Below are 22,585 nucleotides of genomic sequence, written 5' to 3'. Positions count from 1 at the left end.
GGTCTGATTGTGGTATAAGGATAACCTGCTCCGTGGCATGTAGGATCTTCCTGGACACCGGGGCGGAACCCATGTCCCTTGCATTGACTGGTGGATTCTTTTCTTTTATTTTGGCTGGTGGATTCTTAACCAACAGACCACAAGGGAAGTCTCTAGCTTAATTCTTATGTCCCAAATTTCACTCCAACAGTCTTCTACATTTGTATTCAATCCCAATCCCTCTTTGGCTGATTGTGGCCCCATAGAAAGACACAGATAACCCCTCTCTGATCCCTGACCCCTTCCTGGAGACTTTGTGTGCCCTAGGGTCCCCAAGCTCTAGTTTCAAATCCCATCACCCTTTGTATTGTGGGCTCTGGGCCCTGGGACAGAAGGATAGGCCAGCCTTCCTACTGTGGGCACTAACTGCCCCATTTCCCAGAGTGGAATGGCAAGGCAACAGGCCAGCCGGACAGTGGGTTTATGCTGTGTCCCCCTTCCCCTGACCTTCACCCACCAGTGCCCCCAGAACTAGTGCTAGTAATCCGCTACCCATGGCCCTGCTCAGCAGGGTGCCCAGTGTTGTAGCCAATAGGGGTAGGCAGAAGGAAGGGACTGCTGGCTGATAAAGATCTGGGGGCCCCTCCCCCTAACTTTCCTGGGGCCTTGGCTCAGGCTGGACTGGCTCCCCCACCCTGAAGTCTCCTCCATCCAAGGCTTCTTCTACCCGCCCTCTCAGGGGCAGGCCCAGCGCCCTGCCTATTGTCCCTCCCTACCAGTTCCCAGAGGGCCCGCAGCCCAGAGCCTGCTCACTGGCCCTGCAGCACAGCCCCACCCCAGCCTGCCAGGCTCCTGTCCTGCACCCGACCTGGTGCCATCCCCACCCCCGTCCGGGGAAGCAGCTTCGCCAGCCTCTGGGTCCCTGCCTCACCTCTCCACCTCGGAAGGCTGACCTTTCCACTCCTGTCTGTGTCTGACTTCTCCTGCCAGGCTTGGGCCCCCCTGTGGCCCCCCTCACCGTGTCTGCGATTGAGCCCCCTCCTGCCTCCTGAAGAGCAACCATGGCCACCTACAAAGTCAGGGTGGCCACGGGCACTGACTTCTTGTCGGGAACCATGGACTCCATCTCTCTGATCATCGTGGGGACTCAGGGAGAGAGCCATAAGCAGCTGCTGAACCACTTTGGGAGAGATTTTGCAACTGGTGCGGTGAGTGTGTGTATGTGTGTGTGTGAGAGTGTGTGTTTGGGGAGAAAGGGGAGGGATGGAGGGGTACAGGGCTCTGAAAGTGGCGGGGCTCCAAGGTGGCTCAGAGGCCCCTCACCCAAGACCTAGCTCCCAGGCTTCTTCCACCCCCTCCCCACCACCCGTCACCTCTCATTCCTTTGCCATCATCTCTCGTTCTTCCCCCTGCTCTTTTCTCAGCTCTTTTTCTCTCTCCTTCATCGCTCTCCCTGGCATCACTCACCTCTCAACCCTCTCCCACTTGTCTCATCTCTCCTGCTTTCCAGTCTCTTTCCACACCCTCTTCCCTCATGCCTTTCCTGTTTCCTCTCTCACACTCTTCCTCATGCCTCCCTCTCCCATTCTTACTCACCCTTCCTAAATTAACACATTATCGACCAGGGGATTTTTGCAAAATGAGATCCATGGCCAGTGATTTGTTATGTAAGTGAGTACTGAACCATCTCTGGTAAATAATGTTCAGGTAACAAAAGATAATGTGTCTTTGGTCAATAAGTTGTTAAGCTTCAGCATCACTGGCATAAATTTCCACTGGATTCTCTGTGTCATACAAGGCATCAGACCAACCTGTCCAGCAGGGTCTCTCCTGCTCTGTGATGAAAGGTCCCCTCTGCTGGGCCCTCAGCCTAATTTTGAGTCAGGTCCAGCCACCTGCTGCTATGTGACCTTAGTAGGTCACTCTATCTTTGTAGACATTTCTGAATCTCCACATCTTCACTGATAAGTGGGAGGAAATGGGGGGCTGGTTGGACCACCTCTGCCCTCTCTTAAGGATGTAGGAGGCTTGGGGGGCTCTATTTAGACCCCTTGTACACCAGTCCCTGGGGGTCTGCATGGCTCCTGCAGCCTCAGGTAGCTGGGGAGGAGGGGGTGGGAGGAGGTGATTTCAGGAGCCAAGGATGGAGAGAGGGAGGGCCTGGGGTCCTGCCCAGGTGGGGTTAGGCAGGTGGGAGGGGTCAGAGACCCCAACAATCAGGTCATCCCGGTCTAGGGAGGTGAGCATTGCCCAGCATGAGTGGGGCCTGTGTGAGGGGGCAGGCAGGTGGGAGGCTGGCCCGCTCAGCTGGCCCTGTGCCCGCCCAGGTGGACGACTACACTGTCCAGTGTCAGCAGGACCTGGGGGACCTCATCATCGTCCGCCTGTACAAGGAGCGCTACTCCTTCTTCCCCAAGAACCCCTGGTACTGCAACTACGTGCAGGTCTGTGCACCCAACGGCCGCATCTACCACTTCCCCGCCTACCAGTGGATGGACGGCTATGAGACCCTGGCGCTCCGGGAGGCTACAGGTAAGCCCTCACTGTTTCCATCCCATACAATGAAGCCCCTCGCTAAGGCCTGGCCACCCCAGGCTCCCAGCCAGCCAGCCAAATGCCAGCCTGACAGGGGCAGCCAGGAGCACCTGTCACTCTCCCACACCAGCCATGGTCCATTCTGCTCCGCTGGGCCCGGCTCAAGGCTGTGGCCTAGAGGAACGAGGCAGGGGGCGCTACTCTCTGGACCCCAGGGTCTGACTGCAGACAGCATTCTCAGAGCGGGCTCTCCATTATCTCTGCAGTCCTCCCCTCAATGCCCACAGGAAGCCTGGCTACTCTCAGACCTCAGGACTCTGATCGGATGCTCTATGTATGCCAAGCAGCAGGGGCTGCTGCTCTGAAGACTCCCTGTTACACCCTCAGGGTGCTGTTACTGTAGCAGGATGCCTTGTTACTCTGATAGGATCTCCCATGATTCCACCACCTGCTTCCTTGTTATTTTCTGAAGAAGCCCTGATGGTTCAACGGCCCTACAACAGGAGGTCTTGTACTTTCTCACGATGCCCTGGATTTCTAATTGAGCATTTCTTAGACTGATGGGATGTTCTGTGGCTCCAATGGACTTCCAATCACCCCAAAGTGAAAGTGAAGTCACTCAGTCGTGTCCGACTCTTTGCGACCCCGTGGACTGTAGCCCACCAGGCTCCTCTGTCCACAGGATTCTCCAGGCAAGAATACTGGAGCCGGTTGCCATTTCCTTCTCCAGGGGATCTTCCCAACCCAGGGATTGAACCCAGGTCTCCAGCATTGGAGGCAGACTCCTTAACCTCTGAGCCACCAAGAACCTTTTTTAATCCCCAAAAGGACACCTTATTTCTCTCAAAGGACTCAATGCCCACTCCACCCCCTATTCAGTGAGGCTCCTTTGCAGTCCAATCCAAGGCCCTGTTACTCATATCGACGGTCAGAGTTCTTTGAGGTGGCCAGTCAAGGCTGCCCCAGCTAGGAAAAGGGACAGGACCTGAGGGCCCAAGTCCCTTGCATCCACCCTTATATCCACCCTTGTGTGGCTGCTCCAAAGAGGCTGCAATCTTGTCCTCTTTTGTTCCCCTCTCTCAACCAGCCATGCTCCTCTGGCCTCCTCCAAGGCAGATGAGAGGGGAGGCAGGGCTGAGAGAGCCCCAGGGTGGGGAGCTCCTCCTCTCAGAGGCTGACCACCCCTCTCCCTTCTCTCATTTCCCCATGGCCAAGTCCTTGCCCTGGGAGCAGGCAGTCAGGGCCTGAGCTGGGGAAAGGAGAGTCAGGGGCAGAGGGAAGCAGGCCTGGTCAGGTGGGGGCGATAGGAGAGGGCCTCACAGGGGATGCAGAGCATCTTCCCATAGCGATAGGTCTGAGCGGCATGGAAACGGGACGGGCAGGGTGACGCTGGGAGGCAGGCACGAATGGGGTTGGGTGGGGCAGCTGCCATGAAATACCAGGGCAGAGAGACTTGAATGACTGGCTGGGACCTTCAAGGACGAAGACTCCCACCCCAGGGATGAAACTGAACTGGTGTGGGTCACACGACTCCAGATGGCATTGTTCACCCTGATTGCAATGTAAGCTGAGGCAGATAGAAGGAGAAGGAAGGCAGCCTGCGAAGGAAAATGATAGGGAGGCAGCGATAGGCACCTGCCACCCTGGGACTACCAGCCAGGATGTGAGTGTCAGCTTCACCACTTGCTGGGCACCTGGACTCATTTCCAAGTTCTTCTAAGCCTCAGTGTCCTCATTTGTCAAACTGGGCTGACAGCAGAACCTACTTCATGGGGTTGATGTGAGAAGCCAATGTTATTTCTGAAATTTTCCTTTTAACATGTTTGTGGACTGAGGTCGACTGCAGGGAACTGAAACTCGGGAAAGTGAAACTACAGTTAAGGGGACTCCCTGTATGTATTTACACAAATGTATCTTCATATATGTACATATTCTTTATACACTCACACATACCATATGTTACATGATACATCCGCCAGGGTAACTGAAAATATGTCAAATGTTTCTGCAAGCCAAAACTGAGTAGTTTCAGAGTGATTTAAATTAAGACCCTACGCAGCCTTAGGTAAATTTAAATCAGGTTTTGTTGGCCAAAAAGTGTGTGCCTATTTGTGGAAAAAAATAATAATAAAAAACAAAAACTTGATTTCTGGACCTTTCGGAATTGTGGAGATCAGACTGTGGGTCCATAGTAGTCATCTGCCTCATAATTCAAACTGTTATTATGCAAATTAAATTACTGACATGAGTATTTAGAAGGGCTTCCCAGGTGGTTCCGACAGTAAAGAATCCACAGGCAATGCAGGAGACCCAGGAGATTTGGGTTCGATCCCTGGGTTGGGAAGATGCCCCAGAGAAGGAAATGGCAATCCACTCCAGTATACTGCTTGGGAAATCCCATGGAGAGAGGAGCCCGGTGGGCCCCAGTCCATGAAGTTGCAGAGTCGGATGTGACTGAGCAACTAACACAATATTTAGAAAGTGCCTGGTACCTAGTAAGTTCTAAATAACTGTTAGATATTCATGTTCCAGGAGTTCTAGAAGAGGGACTTCCCTGCAGCAGAGCCCCCTGGAAGGGCAGAGCAAGGACAGGGAAGGGTGGTCCATAATCCTTTTGATCCTTTCATCTGAGTTTCTGGGAGAAGACACACCCTCTCTCTCCCAGGGTAAGCCTTCCCCATCCTTGGCCCTGTCCCACCTCCCCACAGCGCTGACCTTGAGGACAGAAGCTGAATTCTGATCCCTGAAGTGGGCAGGGGCAGGCCGGAGCAGGGGCAGATCTTGAGCCTCCTCCTTGGTCTCCCTGCAGGAAAGACAGCAGCAGATGACACACTCCCAATCCTTCTGGAACACCGAAAGGAGGAGCTCAGAGCCAAGCAGGACTTCTACCAGTGAGGGGGGTGGGGGGCAGGGGCTGCGGGAGGTCAGGGGGCCAGTGGTGGCTGTGCCCTGGGATGGTGCATGGCCACCAGGGCCGACCGGCTCGGCTTCTGTTTGCAGCTGGAGAGTCTTTGTTCCTGGCCTGCCCAACTACGTACACATTCCCAGCTACCGCCCTCCTGCCCGGAGAAACCCCAACCGGCCGGAGTAAGGACCTGGGGCTGCCCAAGGGCCCCTCCCACGGCTGACACCTGCTCTCTGCCCCCTCCCTGTGCCCTGGACCCCAGATGCCCAGCCCTTCTCTCCTCCCTACAGGTGGAATGGCTATATCCCGGGGTTCCCGATTCTTATAAACTTTAAGGCCACCAAGTTCCTGGACTTAAATCTGCGCTACTCCTTCACCAAGACAGCCTCCTTCTTCCTCCGCCTGAGCCCCATGTGAGTGTGTATGAGGGGCGGGGTGTGAGGGCTCTTGTAAAGACTGTCCCGCTCCACGCCCGCCTCCACCACAGCATGGCCAGGAGGGCAGCGGGAGCCGGAAAGAGAGGGTTAGGGAACCTTAGAGGTGACACTTCGAGACCTAGACATAGGAAGGCCTTGAGCTGTGCCACGGGGCGATCCTGAGACACACCCCCCCCAGACTCAGGGACTCAAGAGACCCGGGGGAGGGCAGCTCTACCGCCGTCCCAGCGGCACTGGACCCCACCTCTGACGGCCTCCCCCTCGAATCCCCTGTCCTAGGGCTCTGGGGTTCAAACTCCGCGGCCTGGTGGACAGCAAACGGTCCTGGAAGAGACTGAAGGACATTAAGAAAATTTTCCCTGGCAATAAATCTGTCGTCTTCGGTATGGGGTGGGAACGAGAACGGGGGAGCGGGGGGAGCGGGGCGAGGTTGGGCCCCAGGTGCTCGAGCAGCGGGCGGGAGGCAGGACCCCCGGGGGCGGGAGCCGCACAGAGAACCCGAGGCCGGAATTCGCACAGGCGAGCGCGCCCTCTGGCGGCCCCTCGCAAAACGCCGCCTGACGCCCCTCCGGCGGCTTAACCCGAGCTTGGTTTTCCTCCCGAAATCTTCTCGGCGGTCCATGGCCTCCCGCCCTCCCTCCCGGGCCTCAGCTCTCGTCCTCTCTGACCCTGAGGGGGAGCGGATGGCGTCGTGATTCCCGCGCTGTCCCCCCCAGAGTACGTGGCTGAGCACTGGGCGGAGGACAGTTTCTTTGGGTACCAGTACCTCAATGGCATCAACCCAGGCCTGCTCTGCCGCTGCACGCGGATCCCAGACAAGTTCCCGGTCACAGACGACATGGTGGCCCCCTTCCTGGGTGAGGGGACGTGCCTACAAGCGGAACTGGAGGTGAAGCCCGCTCTGCAGTTGAGCCCCCCACAGCCTCCCTTCCTCCCTCTCTCCTGGCATCCCTGTCTCTCCCCACCTACTCCTCGGCAGACCCCCAACCCCACCGCACTCCCCCGCTCGGGTCCTGGCCAACCCCACCCCTGGGGAGCCAGAGCACCCTGCATTCAAGGCGTGGGTCATGGGTACCACGTGTTGGGTGCCTACCTGTCCACTCATCACGGCTCCCCTCCAGAAGGGCAACATTTACCTGGCTGACTACCGCATCTTGGAGGGCATCCCCGCCGTTGAACTTAACGGCCAGAAGCAGTACCACTGCGCCCCACTCTGCCTGCTGCACTTTGGCCGGGAAGGGAACCTCCTGCCTATTGCCATCCAGGTGCCTGGGGCGCAGGCCTGGGGGTGGGTGCTGTGTGAGTGTTGCCAGCGGGTGAGCCTCTGTGTGTGCATGAAGAGATGTGTGATTGCATGGGCCGGTGTGTATACGTGTATGCTTCCATCTTGTGAGTTCACATACACACACACACCCAGGCTGACCGACGCCTTGTGTGTGTGTGTATGTGAACTTTATGTCCCTGTGTGTGGACCTATTTGTGAAGGAGTGTGCCTGTGTGAGTGTGCACTATCTCTGTGTAGGCATGTGTGCCTGAGTGAGTCTATGTTCCTGTGTATGCATCTAAGAATACACCTATGTTTATATATGTCCCTGTCTGTGTGTGTGGCTAGTGGTAAGCCTAGTGTATGGCTGTAAGCACCATACTGAGTCTCCGAGGGTCCCTTCATGGGTACATCTTTGTGCTGCCACTTGTATGCCCATGCTGCATGAAGTTGGGTTCCTGTGGGTACACTCGTGTGTAAGCCCCAGTGTGTGGAGTGTGGCTACAGTGTCTATATGCACAGAAGTGACCAGGTAGGAATAAGCCTGTCTCTTTGACTCCATTCATCCATCTGCTTGATAAGTCAATGCCTGATGTGGCTTATCTGCTAGATAAACTGTGCTAATCAAACTTGGCCGCTGCCTTGAGAGTGTGGCCTGGCTGGAAGGGAAACTGGGATGCTTTCTTCCCAGAGGTTTCCAGCAGGATCATGTCTGAATTAGTCACCCCTTGGGGTGGGAGTGGGGATCAGCTAAGCTCTGATGCTGCTGGCTTGTTAGTGGAACGGTGCAGACTAGATTTCAATGAACCACTAACGCCTCGGGAGCTGGGTTCCCTTGTGCATTGCACAACCTGCACAGCTGAATGTGGCGACTGTGGGACTGAGGCAAGGACGGGTCTCCAGAGGAGGCGGATTTTGAGCTGGTTCTTGCGGAATGAGTGGGAGCTTTCAGGTAGAGGAGGGGGTGGGGGAAGGTACCACAGGCAGAGGGAAGAGCAGGAGCAGATGTGAGAAGGGAGGGAAGGCCCTGGTGTGCTCAGAGGACCAGAGGGACTAGAGTGTAGGGGCTGGAGTTTTCACCCCCCGGTCTCCCTTCTGCCTCCCTCATGTAGTGGGGGCCCTTGTGTATGTGAGTCTCTGCTCTCACCTAACACTTTCTCCTTCCTCACCCCCAGCTCAGCCAGACCCCCGGGCCCGACTGCCCCATCTTCCTGCCCAGTGACTCCGAGTGGGACTGGCTGCTGGCCAAGACATGGGTGCGCTATGCTGAGTTCTACTGCCACGAGGGCATCTCCCACTTGCTAGAGACCCACCTCATCGCTGAGGCCTTCTGCCTGGCCATGCTGAGGCAGCTACCCATGTGCCACCCCCTCTACAAGGTATGGACTTGGGCCAAGGGGCCTCTTTGAAACATTGCTGCCCTCCGTCATCTCCAGAAAGCTGTCTGGTTTGCTCAGCAGTCAGAAGGATTCCAGCTAGACTTGGGGAAGCAGCTTGGGGGGCTGTTGGGGGGTCTGATGTTGCAGAAACAGGGGGTGCTGACATTCTGCAGGGGATGACTTCAGCCCTCTCATCATCTTTCTTGCTCCCCCCAACAGCTCCTCATCCCCCACACCCGATACACCATTCAGATCAACAGCATTGGGAGGGCTGTCCTCCTTAATGAAGGGGGGCTCTCCGCCAGGGTAAGACTTCTTTCTCCAACCCCACAAGACATGTGTTTCCCTTCTGGCCTTTGCAGTTTGACTAAAGCTGAACTTCCCAGCTGCCTTTAGATCATGAGTGGGCACGGAGGGAGGGAACCAGTTCAGACGGGTGCTGTGTCTGCCAGGCTGCAGAGGCAGAGTTGGGTGTGCTGGTCCGGAGTGAGAGGATCCCTAGACAGTGTGCTCCAAGGTCTGCCTGGTCCCTAACAGAGCATGTCCCTGGGCCTGGCGGGCTTTGCCGAGGCAATGGTGCGGGCTCTGTCGGAGATCAACTACGACAACCTCTACCTCCCCGACGACTTCGTGAGACGTGGGGTTCAGGACTTGCCGGGGTATTATTACCGTGAGGACAGCCTGGCAGTGTGGGACGCGCTGGAGAGGTGAGGTCAGGGCAGCAGTGGGTGGCACTTGAGGTGGACACACCCTGGGATGTTAGAGGGGGTCTGGGGAGCTTTTAAGGACCAGGGGTGCCATCCTGGGGCTTGGGGATAAGGTCTGGAATGTGTGTGGGGATCACACATGTTCTCACACTCTGGGTGGGGCCTCTGAGGCCTGACGGCCCCCTTCTTTGCTTTGGCCCCAGCCTGCCTCTGCTTGTCAGACCCTGTCTGGGCTCTGAGCTGCCTGTGGGCCTCATCTGATCCTTACTGGGAGCATTCGGAGTGTTTTCTGACCTTGCCCAGCCGCTCCTCTTGCTACCTCTGCCCACCCACAGGCCTGGGGCTGCTCTGGGTCAGCCGATGCTGGGGCATCCTGAGGGAGGTGGGAGAACCATGGTGAGGGAAAGCACTGGGGGTTCAAACTGAGGTCCTGTCCCCGGTCAGGTACGTGACAGAGATCATCACCTACTATTACCCCTGTGACGCCGCTGTAGAAGGTGACCTGGAATTGCAGTCCTGGGTGCAGGAGATATTCAAGGAGTGTCTACTAGGGCGTGAGAGTTCAGGTATGGGCCTGACCCCCAGCAGGGACCTGGGGCTGTGGCGTGGGGTGGGACCTCCCAGGCTGGGCTGGAGCTAGTCTCACTTTGGACTGAAGGAGGCCAAAGAGAGCCCTAGGATTTGACAGAGCTCTTCACTGGCCGCTGGAGCAGTGGCATCTCAGAGAGGTTGGGGAGGAAAGCCTGACTAGCTGGGGGTCCCTATCTGATCTCAGGGGCTGTGGGGCATCTTGATAGATACCTGGGGAGATTCCAGTCTCTTGCTTCAGGAAAAAAACAAAAACAAAAACACAAACCTTTGTGGGCTGAGAAATGGGGCATGAGTTCCAACAGGCCAGGCCAGTGTGTACTGGAGGCGGGGGAGCTGGCGAGGAGCAGGCAGGCTTCAGGAGAGGGAGGGGGTGGGGAGCGAATCCTGAAGATGTGCCACTTGGGCACCCACTCAACAAGTATTTAGTGAGCCCCTATGACGTGGTGAACACTGTATTGGTTACTGGGGAGGCCAAAGGGAATGAGACGCTGAAGGCGCTGCCCTTGAGTTGATCAGTCTCTAGGGGTAGCCACTCACTGTAAACGGGCAGGTGCACTATAGTAAGACTGGTGCCGTTTGTGGGGAAGCCAGGGAGGGGCTGTAGGAACCCAGCGTGGGGCGGGGGAACCTACCCCAGCTTGGGGAGGGCTGGCAGGTAGAGAGTGAGGGGTGGGTAGCAGCAAGCTAAGATCTAGCTAAGATTTGCGCAATGGGAGGTCAGCCAGGTGATGACAGAGGTGGGGTTGGAGAGTCCTGACTTGGGAGTTGCATGTGGAAAGGCCTGAAAGCCAGACTGAGCAGAGTTAGTTCTGGGACTGCTGACAAGTCCCTGCAGCTGCGGTTCTGGAGTTGGGGGAGTGGGGCAGCCCCCTGTGAGATGAGGCTAAAGCCAGGAGCAGTGGCTGGGTGCTGCAGCCCGGTTAAGGAGTCTGGAATTCCTCTGAGTTCAGAGGGAGCCGTTGAGGGGTGTCTGGGGAGATGAAACATGCACGGTAGGATGTCAGACTGCACTGGTGGTCAGGGAACAGTTTGGGAAGCTGCTGTGCTGTCCAGGAGGGAGATGACAGGGGCCTGCCCTGGGAGGGGGCTCTGGGGATGAAGAGGATGCCAGAGCTGGCTGGGAGACAGAAATAACAGGACTTGCTGACTGGTTTGGGTTTGTCGGTGGGGGCTAAGTGGTGGGAGGGAGGAGCCAACAGTGACTCCTGGGTTTCGGGCTTTTGAAACTAGGTGGATGATGTGTATCATTCGTTGAGCTGGGGGCCTGGAAGGAGGAGCAGTTGAGGGAGGAAGATGACGGGTCTGGTTTAAATGTGTTGGGCTTTTGGAACCTGGGGTCACCATGGCAACCAGAGCTAGGTGCTCAGGTGGGGCACAGGAAAGAGAAGCAAGCTTGGAGAAGCCCCCGAGGACATTTGGCCAAGGCCTAGTTGAACCCCATCTTGGGGGTAGGGGTGGGTTGTGGCCAAAAAAGGGCCAAACAGGCAGGTTGGGGGCAGCCTGGAGTGCTGGAAGAACAGGGTGAGCTGGGCTTGGCCATGCCCTCTGTGGGCCAGCCAGGACCTGGGCAGCACTGATGTGGCCTGAGCATTACCTGCCCACACCTGCCCTCCCCCCAGGCTTTCCCACATGCTTGCGAACTGTGCCTGAGCTGATCCGATATGTCACCATTGTCATCTACACCTGCTCTGCAAAGCACGCAGCTGTCAACACAGGGCAGGTACCTGGACTCACCAGCCCCTGCCCCAGGCCCAGACTTGACCTTAATCCCAGCCTCAACCTCTGAACTCTGCCTCAGCCATAATCCCCAGTCTGGCCCAGATCTGTCTCAACCAGAGTCCCCAGTTCAATCCCCGCCTCCATTGACATCCGAGGTTCTCGGGGTGCCCTCTGACCCAGAAGTCCCTCTCTACTCCACCTCCAGTTGGAGTTCACGGCCTGGATGCCCAACTTCCCCTCATCCATGCGGAACCCACCAATACAGGCCAAGGGGCTGACCACGCTGGAGACCTTTCTTGACACATTGCCAGATATTAAGACCACATGCATCACACTACTGGTGCTTTGGACACTCAGTCGGGAGCCCGACGACAAGGTGTCCTGGGCCTGGGGGTGCAGGTGGGGGTGGGGAACCTCTGAGCAGAGGCAGGCGGCTGGGGAGCTGGGAGCCCAACGAGAGGTGGGTGTCAAGGGCAAGAGGCAGGGGGGGAGGCGGCTGAAGGGCAAGGGCTGAAGGGGTGGGGAGGGGTGGAGCTCCATTCCAGCCGCCTGGTTCTGTGCCCGCAGCGGCCCCTGGGCCACTTCCCGGACATCCACTTTGTGGAGGAGGCCCCGCGGAGGAGCATACAGACCCTCCGCCAGCGCCTGGCCCAAATCTCACACAACATCCGCCAACGCAACAAGTGTCTCCCCATCCCCTACTACTACCTGGACCCTGTGTTGATCGAGAACAGCATTTCTATATAGGACAGCCCCTCTCCACTCGCCTTTCCTGCCCTGTACCTGCCTGTTTTCCAATAAAATCACTTCAAACACAAGCCTGGGGTCTGTCTCTGTGTTTATTGTGGGTGCATGCCGGGGCTGGGGTGCGCCGTGCTCACAAGGCGATGCTGTTCCCACCAAAACCTGGTACAGATATTCATACAGCAGCGCCAGGCCCCGGTTTTGCTCCTGGATGTCCCGTGAGATCTGGCCAGGTGGCTGTGGAAGACAGAAGTCTTCTTTTTCGGGGCCTCCTCGGTGAAGTGCTAATCAGGGTAGCTGCCCAGGCCCCTCTGGGAACGGCAGGAGAGAAGGCTGGAGCTCCTGACCTGCAAGCCTCAGCCCCGTCTTTCAACCAAAAGCTATTCTGATCCACCTGGAGTCCCCTGGGACCCAGACCACCAGAAAATTCATCCAAGGACACAGACCACCACCCAAGTCCCACTCACCTACCTAAGAACCCAGACCACCCAAGACCCATTCAACTTGAAACAGAACCCCCCCATCCCCCATCCAGTCTAAGCAAAAGACCACCTTCCATCCAGCCTACCCAGACCTCCCAAGCCATGAGCCCTTTGAAACCCAGACCACTCGAAGTTCCACCTATTAGGAACCCCTGCCACCCTAAGCCACACCCCCCAGCAACTACATCACTCCAGGCCCCGCCCCCAGAAGCCCAGTCTGCTCAGTGCACCCTCCAAGTAATGCAGTGTCCCCAGCAGCCTTTCTTCACCCTACTCACTCTCCCGGAACCTGAGACCCCACCCCACCCCACCCTGGACCATACAGTGTCCTTAGTTTCATCGCTGACGCTCCAGAAGAGCTCAAGGGAGTGGCACGTGACGTTGACTTCAGGGAGTGAGGCCACCAGGCTTGTCGGACTCTGGGCTTTGGAGGTAGGTGGGGGGAGCTGGATGGTACTGGGAGAAGTGGGCATCCAGCCACTGAAATCAAACCGACCCCCCAGACTCAGTAAGCACAGGGCTGCCAGGACTCCTGCTAGGCCCACATCCCCCATGACCTGGCTTGTCCCCGCCAAAGTCCCCCCTCACCTGACCAGTATTGACAGCAGTGTGTTGGGCTGAGCAACTGAAGATGGTCATGGTGAGAAACTCAAGCAGGTCAGCACAGCTGTCCAGGCTGGAAGACACCCCTGGATGGAGACAGGGCGGAGGCAGCAGAGCTGAAACCCGAGGTCTGCTGTCCTGGGAAAGTGGGGTCTCGAGGGTGGCAGGCAGGGGTGAACACCTCATTTGAGCTCATGTGGCTAAGAAATCCCCTCTGGAAGGTCTCCCTGACCCAGGCCTGCAGCTCCGAGTCCTTGCTCACAGCGTGGTGGTTGTCGGGGTAGTAGATGCCAACGATGGGAGGCGGGCAGAAGTACGTGGTGACACAGTTGGGAGCCTGTGCTGCCCCGGGGTGGGGGTTAGAAGAGGCCACTGAAACCAGCTGCCCTAGCAGGAGGAAACTGAGGCCGGAGAAGGAAAATGGGTAACTGCACATTCCAGGAAGCGCCCAGCTGAGCTTCAGGCCTGGAGGCTTTGGTCTCTACTAGGGCTGCAGTCATGTTTTGACTGACTACCAGGTTTTTGGTTTCTTTTTCAAGTTGAATCCGTGGCCAACATTTAAATACTAGAAAATGACTGCTTTCTTCGTTTTAGTCATAGTTGAGTCACCATTGTCCTCATCTGAGACGCGTGAGTGGCCAGCCAGCCAGCCTCTGTCCACCCTCTTTCCTGCTCGTGGGCCCTGTAGGCTTAGGCATTCCAGTCATCTGCTGCTGCTGCTGCTGCTAAGTCACTTCAGTCATGTCCGACTCTGTGCGACCCCATAGATGGCAGCCATCTAGGCCACATCAAACCACGAGGAAGGATTGGACCCCAGGCCCCTCTCTGTTGGGATTGGGATGCTGGCGTCCATGTCCTCCACTAGCTCCCAAAGGGCAGAGCAGGGCCTGCCCCACTCACCACAGCATCCACCCCCAGCCATGGCAGAGCGCACGAGCCATTGCTAAGAAGAGTTCTGACACGGGCACCTCCAGCTGTGCAAATTCATTGTGGGGAATCCCTGAGGACTTCAAGGGGAAGTGGGTATAAGCTGGGTTTGAGCAAGAGCCAGTGTTTGGATAGGGAGAGTGAGAGAATCAGGGTGCCTAGTCTCCCTAGGACCCGTGTATGCTGAGCCGGAAAAGTAGAAGCAGGTGGGGGGGAAGACTCTAGGGAAGAGATGCCACGTGAACCTTTCCTTTCATGTGACAAAAAATGAAGACATGTGAGCTCATGAAGTAGAGCCATCACAGAGCCCAGTGCCCAAGGGAGCTGGTTATGCTCAGGAACTGCAGGGATGGGGACCCACAAAGAAGCCAGACATCAAAAACACCTGGCCTCCAGGGTGGAGGCCAGAGGTACATCCCAAGGAGGTCTCCAGTGAAGGAGACTTAGAAGGGAAGTCTAGAGACAAGGCAACTGTCTTTGAGGGGAATAATAATAATAGTTAATGCTCAAAGAGCATAGCATATTTACCTGAGATTTGTGCTAAGGGCTTTGCACTTAATCCTGATAATAACCTTTGAGGTAGGTCTCCTATCAGCTCCATTTTCAGATGAGAAAACAGACAGTTCAGTCAGTTCAGTAGCTCAGTCGTGTCCGACTCTTTGCAACCCCATGGACTGCAGCACGCCAGGCCTCCCTGTCCATCACCAACTCCTGGAGTTTACTCAAACTCATGTCCATTGAGTTGGTTACGCCATCCAACCATCTCATTCTCTGTCGTCCCCTTCTGCTCCTGCTTTCAATCTTTCCCACCATCAGGGTCTTTTCCAATGAGTCAGTTCTTCCCATCAGGTGGCCAAAGTATTGGAGTTTCAGCTTCAGCATCAGTCCTTCCAATGAATATTGAGGACTGATTTCCTTTAGGATGGACTGGTTGGATCTCCTTGCAGTCCAAGGGACTCTCAAGAGTCTTCTCCAAGTTCAAAAGCATCAATTCTTCGGTGTTCAGCTTTCTTTATAGTCCAACTCTCACATCCATACATGACTTCTGGAAAAATCACAGCTTCGACTAGACAGATCTTTGTTGGCAAAGTAATGTCTCTGCTTTTTAATATGCTGTCTAGGTTGGTCACAGCTTTTCTTCCAAGGAGTAAGTGTCTTTTAATTTCATGGCTGCAATCACCATCTGCAGTGATTTTGGAGCCCCCCAAAAATAAAGTCTGTCACTGTTTCCCCATATATTTGCCATGAAGTGATGGGACTAGATGCCATGATCTTAGTTTTCTGAATGTTGAGTTTTAAGCCAACATTTTTACTCCCCTCTTCCACTTTCATCAAGAGGCTCTTTAGCTCTTCTTCACTTTCCGTCATAAGGGTGGTGTCATCTGCATATCTGAGGTTATTGATATTTCTCCTGGCAATTTTGCTTCCAGCTGTGTTTCATCCAGTCCAGTGTTTCTCAGACACAAAGAGGTTAACTGACTTGCCCAAGATCACACAGCTAGGGAGGTTGAGGAGGCAGGAAAGGACTGCAAGACAGCAGTGTGTCTGGGGAGAAGATGAGAAGTCAAAGAACAAACCAAGACAGATGGAGCCAAGGGTGAGGTGTGGAGCCCTCAGGCTCCCGGGAGCTTCACTTCTCTGTGGCTGCCCAGATCCAGAGCGCGTTGTCTTGGTAGTAGTAGTTGGCAAGGTCCTGAACCTCACGGTCAGCCAGTTGGTAGGGCAGACAGAGGGAGTGGTAGGTGAGGGTTTCCAGCTCTTTGGACATCAGTTCCAGGCTGCCCCACTGTCCCACTGACATTATCTGCAATGAGCAGACAGTCCACAGCTTCTGGGAGCAAGGGGCTTAGGACCAGCCTTGGCCCCTTCCTGGCTTTCTCTGCTGACAACCAGGATCCCAGGCCTGACCTGGTCAGCTGAACTTTCCTGGTGCAAAGAGCCTAGTGTAGCCATAAAGGTTGATGTGGAAGACGCAGCAGAAATGAGGAATAAGCAGCTGGGGAGAACCAGAGTCTGAGGTTAGGTGAGGCAGACCCAGGTCCCCTGCAGCTCTGGACACTGAGAGGTGGGGTCCCTTACCTAGAAGATGGAGTGGCACATGGGAAGCTGTCGTAGCGTGGCCAGAGCAAAGGCCTCCATCAGATAGTGGAAACCCACTATTGAACGAAGCAGATGTGTGTTCATCTCGTGCACCAGGAACTCTGCATGTCGCACTCAGGTCTTGGCCAGGAGTTAGTCCTCAGGCAAGTCGCTGGGCTCGAAGACGGGGCTGTCTGGGCCAGGTGTCTGGGAGAGCTGGAATCGGGGGTATGAGGGAGGTGGGCGGGTGTCAGGCAGAAACTGGGTGCAGCAAGTGTGACCTGTCACCCTTCCCATGGGGCCAGATCACATGGTCAGTTCCCTTACTAGCCGCTTGTCCCCAGGAAAATTAATTAACCTCCTTGTGATTCAGGTTCCTTATCTGTAAAATAAAGTTGATGATCATAATCTTTCTTATTGGGTTGCTCTGAAGATTTAATGAGTTAATGCTGGTGAAGTACTTAGAACAGTCCTGGGCACGCAGTAAACTCCAGAGGAGTGTTTCCTACATGTGATCACATCCACTACAAGAGAGGAAACACTGCTGAGACGTAAAATGATCAAAGGCCACCTTGCTGGCACACGTGGGAAAGCCCAGTTGAGAGCTCCTGGGACCAGCACAGAGTCATGCAGATTCCTGGTTGTGTGGGGCAGGGCTTGGGAGGGGCTGCGTAGGATGAGACAATACATCATATTCAGCACTTGAAACAGCAACATTGGGAAGGGGAAAAGCTTTCAGTCATCCTGAGCAGATGACATGCCTCTCCCTTCCCTCCCAGGGCTCTACCTTGCTGACCTGGATGGTGAGAGGTAGCAGGGGTCCACCAGGGCACTGGCACAGCAGGGTTGGGGGGCAGCCAAAAACTGGGGTTGTCCGTTGATGATGCTGGAGTAGACGCCTTTGAGGATGGCGTGGTCCACCAGGTACAGAGAGCCCCTCTAGGGGAGAAGAGGATGGAGAAAAGGGCTAGACAGGGGGGCAGTCCTGGGAGGGTGAGGGAGGCAGCGAGGGGTAGGGGCACTTGCAAGTATTTAACTGGTGCGCTGTGTGTCCTTAGTCGCTCAGTTGTGTCCAACTCTTTGTGAGCCCCATGGACTGTAGCCCACTAGGCTCCTCTGTCTATGCGGATTCTTCAGGCAAGAATAATGGAGTCGGTTGCCATGCCCTCCTCCAGGGGATCTTCCTGATCCAGGGATCAAATCCAGGCCTCCCACATTGCAGGCAGATTGTTACCATCTGAGCCACCAGGGAAGCCCGAGAATACTGGTGGGGTAGCAATGGCAAGCCACTCCAGTACTCTTGCCTAGAAAATCCCATGGATGGAGGAGCCTGGTAGGCTGCAGTCCGTGGGGTCGCTAAGGGTCGGACACAACTGAGCGACTTCACTTTCACTTTTCACTTTCACATATTGGAGAAGGAAATGGCAACCCACTCCAGTGTTCTTGCCTGGAGAATCCCAGGGACAGGGGAGCCTGGTGGGCTTCCATCTATGGGGTCACACAGAGTTGGACACGACTGAAGTGACTTAGCAGCAGCAGCAGCAGCCTATCCCTTCTCCAGACCCAAGAATCAAACCAGGGTCTCCTGCATTGCAGGCAGATTCTTTACCAGCTGAGCTACCAGGGAAGCCCCAATTTAACTGGAAGTGGTGGCTCAGATGGTAAAGGGTCTGCCTGCAATGTGGGAGACTTGAGTTGGATCCCTGGGTCAGGAAGATCCCCTGGACAAGGAAATGGCAACCCACTCCACTGTTCTTGCCTGGAAAATCCCATGGATGGAGGAGCCTGGCAGGTTACAGCCCACAGGATTGCAGAGTTGGGCATGACTGAGTGACTTCACCATCACTTTTTAATCTTATTCCCTGAAGCCAGGGGGTATTCTAGCCTAGGGCCAAAAAAAGAGAGAGATCTGTGCCTGAGTATTGGAGTTGCTTCTACTGTGGCCAGCCCCAAACTTCAAGGACAGACAGGGAGAGAGGGAGCCTGGCTGGGGGATGGCACCTTGGGATGCAGGAGGCAACCTCAGGGGTGAGGGCTCCCCTCCTGGTAGCCCAGAGTTGGAGGAGATGGCAACTCTCAGGAGCACTTTGTTCACCAGCTGCTGGGCATCCTCAGAAACCATGAGAATCAATTTTCTGAATGGTGAGGTCCTGCCAAATGCAGGGAGCCTGGCAAAGCACCAGGAGAGAACATTCCACACTGAGCCCTTTCCGTTCCATCTTTGCCCTCGAAGAATAACACACCTCCCTCCAGGGATAAGCAGGAGACGTTGACTTAAAGGGGTGGCTGAGCTAGCCGGGAAAGGAGTGGGAGAGGGTGAAGGGCGGTCAGGGCTGGGTGGAAGAGAAGGGATCTAGGGGACTGGGAGCCAGGGCATCTGGGCTTCTGAAGACACCCAGAGGGGAGGGAAGGTTGCCTGGACCCCCTGCACTCCTCACCTCTAGCTCAGCCTGAAGACTGGTCCTGGGGGCCAGCATGGGAGCCACCATGGCATCAGTGACAGGGAAGTTCTTGGACAGGTGGTGACAGTGTCGGATCAGGACCAGGTTGAGGCTGTTCAGGAACTAGTAGGCAAAGAAACACATACTCTGCAGGAGGTGGGTGTGCAGAGGGTCGCCCCGGAGACCAGGGATCCAAGTCCTCTTCCTCCAGCACTGCCACTGCTCCCAGGACCCACATCTCCAGCTTCCAGCACCGTCACTTCAGGATGCTCCCTTTCTCCTGCCCCAGCTAGATGGATGACATCACTAGTGACTGGTTTCTCAGAAAACAAGGGATCAGAATTTGGAGTCAAATTCAAAAGGAGTTACCCACTCTTTCAGCCCCACCCATTTCTGGGGGAACCTCAGGTACTCTGTGATATGAGCTGACTGCATTTGGGATTTGAGTAGAATCTGAGAAAGTCAGAAGAGTGAGGAATGCTGGACAACAGCAGTGTCCAAGCCCATTCTGTTTTGGCTTCTGAACTATGAGGGGTTCTAATTCCCTGTTAAAATTAAAACTCACCAGGACAATGACTGATTCTCCTGCACCTTTGCCCTGGGACAGTCTGCCTAATTTATTAAACCAGAATGATCATTGAGAAAGAGAGTTTTCATCATCTTGGGGTGTGGCAACAGTGCTAGTTTTTTTAATGGTTATTTATTTATTGGGCTGCATTGGATCTTAGTTGTGGCACACAGGATCTTCAAGCTTCATTTCATTCAGCACGCAAATTCTTAGTTGCATCATAGGAGATCTAGTTCCCTGACCAAGGATGAAACCCGGGCCACCTGCATCGGGAATGTGAAGTCTTAGCCACTGGACCTCCAAGGATCACCCATGGCTTTTTTTTTTGTCCAGTAGTTTTTGAACTGAGTTTCCACATGTATAGTTTGGACCCATAGTGCACCCAGGAAGAGACATGGATATTGGAGAGTGGAAACTCCTAAATCCTTCAACTTAGCCTGGTTTTCAAGCCTGCATGCAAGGCACAAGGCCCCCCAAAGGTAGATGGCAGTTTGAAGGGAAAAAGTCTTTCTGCTTCAGGTGTTTTTTCCTGATGGCCGAGGATATTCATGAGATGCATGTTTCCAGGTGTTCAGAACAACTGTTAGGGACAGTTTGAAGATGTAGTTACAAAGTCAGAGGAGGGGGATGACCAGCAAACAGACCCACAGGGCAGAGGCTGCAGGCTTTCAGAAATGGCGAAGATAGAGCAGATAGCAGGAAAGTGTTAACAAAGAAGGAGCGTTCTTAGAACTTACTTCCTGGTCATTCTTGCTGAAGCCCTGATGGGTGAGAATGGCTCCAAGAACAGTGGGCCTTATTCCACCCTGAGGGAGGGGCTGCAGCAGGGAAGGTGTTGGGTGGGGCAGGCAGGCTCACAGGGAGAGGATGCAGCCTTTCTGATCCATTTCTTTGGCAACTGAGTAGCGCAGGCTGAGCTCAAGCTCCTTGAGGTTTTTAGCATCCAGGCAGTGGGGTATCCCTGGGAAAAACTCAGTCCACCTGTAACGGGCAGAGGTGGAGATGGGAATGAGGTGCTGGTGGCCAGAACACACCCTTCGGGGCTGGAAAGGGTAACAGGGGACGTGCTCCTGGGCCTGGTTGTACAAGGGAGGGCTTTGGGACGGGAAGCTCAGGCATGGCGAGGTGGGTGGAGGGCTGTCACAAGACTTGGAGCTCTTCAAGTGTGTGCTGTTGTGAGGTTGGGGGGGGGTCAGATCTGAGGCTCAGCTGACCTCAGCAAACAGGAGCAAGTGGTCTCCCTGTTAGCCAAAAAATAAGAAGTGGGGATCCTAAGGATGGCCAGCCTGAAGTCTCCTTGAACTGCTCATCGGTATTTCTGCTGCCTCGCCATAATCTCTGCCTGGCTCTGGGCACAGAGCAGAGGGTGGCTCTCCTGCCAGATGACTATGGTTGGGAGAGGGAAGATGTAAGAGGGGAACCTGGCCCCAATCCTGAGCACCCCAGTCTCTCCCCCTCCTCTCTTCAGACCTGGGGTGGGGCAACTCTGGTCTGGAGCATCAGTCAGCCACTGACCTCCCTGTCTCTTTTACCTCTTCCTGGGGGGTGGAGAAGCCCCTCCATTCCAGGCAGACCCCGCCTCAGCAAACTGCAGCCTGCTCCCTCCCAGCCACTGACCCCAGCTCAACAGCTGAGGCCAATGGGGAGGGGGGCAAAGAGCAGAGCTGGAGAGAAGAGAAGGGCGTGCTGACCATTTTCATGCTCTTCTTCTGTGCGGCCCCAGTTGCCTGCCTCCCCAACCTTTCCCTTGCTTCCCTTGTGGCTCAGCTGGTAAAGAATCCGCTGGCAATGTGGGAGACCTGGATTCAATCCCTGGGAAGATCCCCTGGAGAAGGGAACAGCTACCCACTTCAGTATTCTGGCCTGGGGTCTCAAAGAGTGGGACACAACTGAGTGGCTTTCACGTTCACTTTCTTTCCACCCTTTCCCTCGACTTCACAGTCCTGGTCTCTTCCCACCAGGCCCACCCTCCTCCACTTACTACACCCACCCCACTACCTGATACTCTTGTCTGAACCACTGGTTCCTCCCCACCACTGGGCCCTCCACCAGCTCTCTCCTCCAATCAGTATCATTTCACCCAACCATTACGCTTCCTTCCCAGGGGCCCCTACTGTCACCCTGAGGTGGTCTCCCCTCCTCCCACCAGTGGCCACACCAGCCCACAGGTGCCCTCCCTGGCCCACGACCCGCACTAGCCTCCCTCAGTGGGAGGACCCCAGCCCGTCCCCCACTCACCTGTCCCTCCCACAGCACCGGGCTTCCCTTGCCCTCCAGCCACTGGTAGCAGGGGAAGCAGAGGGGCGTGCCCCCGGGCAGTGTGAGCTGGAGCCAGCGGCAGAACCAGGGGTCCCGGCCAAGGGCGCGAGGTGCCCAGGCAGTGCTGGGAGCACCTTGTGCAGGCGCACCAGCAGTACCGGGCCCACTTCCTGGGGTGGGGGGCGTTACCTCGAAGTCCATGGAGGTTTGAGTGCCAGGGGATCTCAGCCAGCACCGCATTCATTGCGTCTTGGTGGAAGTCCTTCCTGAAGCCGTCCAGCCTCAGGAGGGAGGGAGCTCTCGCCTGGGGTCCCAACCAGGCTGACCAACACTCTGTCCCAGGTCCCCGAGCCCAGGAGGGAGCCAGTGGCCACACGCACAGTGTACTTGCTCATGACTTGCCGTCTAGGGGTCCAAAGTGCTGCAGGGAATGAGGCAGGGTTGTCTGGCTGCAGGAGGGAGAGGATGGAGAAGCGGAGGAGAGTCGTCGGGGAGGTGGGGCGGGCGGTTCTGCGAGGCCCTGTGTGCCAGGCTGGGGCCCTGTGGCCTGTGCCCTGACAGGGGTCTCCCCTGGAGCTGTGACCCTGAAGCCTGCCCAGCACCTCTCCGCCACCCAGGCCCGCTCCAGCAGCCCGCCGTCTAACCTTAGCTCCTCTTGCTGTCTAAGGGGTTCTGCCTCCCTGCAAGGGGGTCTGCTTAAGGCTATTCCAGGTAACTCCGCCTCCTCCATGTCCACACCTTTGCCACTGGACAGTCTGGCTAATTTGTTAAACCAGAATGCCTAGCCCTTGGGGGGAAGGGACATAACCACTCTTCTTATTGCGCAGAATCACCCCGTGTCCTCCCGCTGTCAGCTGGGCCCTCTCTCCATTTCTGCGCCTGTGGTCTGGTGCCTATCCTCAGAGCCTTCTCGGTAGGGGCTTGATCTGTTGCATCCTCGCTGAGTAGTGATCCCAGGCCTCCAGG

At 55.8% G+C, this 22,585-nt stretch overlaps 1 protein-coding gene and 1 pseudogene across 1 annotated transcript; one reads left to right on the top strand and one right to left on the bottom strand.

The window, feature by feature from the left end:
- The first annotated feature begins 761 nt into the window (after positions 1 to 761).
- Positions 762 to 12,334, top strand: ALOX12B (arachidonate 12-lipoxygenase, 12R type). Its single transcript, XM_055406473.2, has 15 exons — positions 762 to 1,187; positions 2,307 to 2,511; positions 5,324 to 5,405; positions 5,515 to 5,601; positions 5,710 to 5,832; positions 6,136 to 6,239; positions 6,573 to 6,745; positions 6,978 to 7,121; positions 8,296 to 8,499; positions 8,719 to 8,805; positions 9,037 to 9,206; positions 9,651 to 9,772; positions 11,417 to 11,517; positions 11,722 to 11,892; positions 12,084 to 12,334. The coding sequence occupies exons 1-15, from the start codon at positions 1,041 to 1,043 to the stop codon at positions 12,261 to 12,263; spliced, it is 2,100 nt and encodes a 699-aa protein (XP_055262448.1). The 5' UTR covers positions 762 to 1,040; the 3' UTR covers positions 12,264 to 12,334.
- Positions 12,335 to 12,344: 10 nt separating this feature from the next.
- On the bottom strand, positions 12,345 to 21,820 carry LOC129538339 (polyunsaturated fatty acid lipoxygenase ALOX15B-like; annotated as a pseudogene).
- Positions 21,821 to 22,585: the final 765 nt, after the last annotated feature.

Source organism: Moschus berezovskii, chromosome 20 (genome assembly GCF_049115385.1).
Source record: "Moschus berezovskii isolate FMDL1 chromosome 20, NW_MosBer_1.0, whole genome shotgun sequence".
Taxonomy (NCBI): Eukaryota; Metazoa; Chordata; class Mammalia; order Artiodactyla; family Moschidae; genus Moschus; species Moschus berezovskii.
This window is presented reverse-complemented; position numbering and strand designations above follow the sequence as displayed.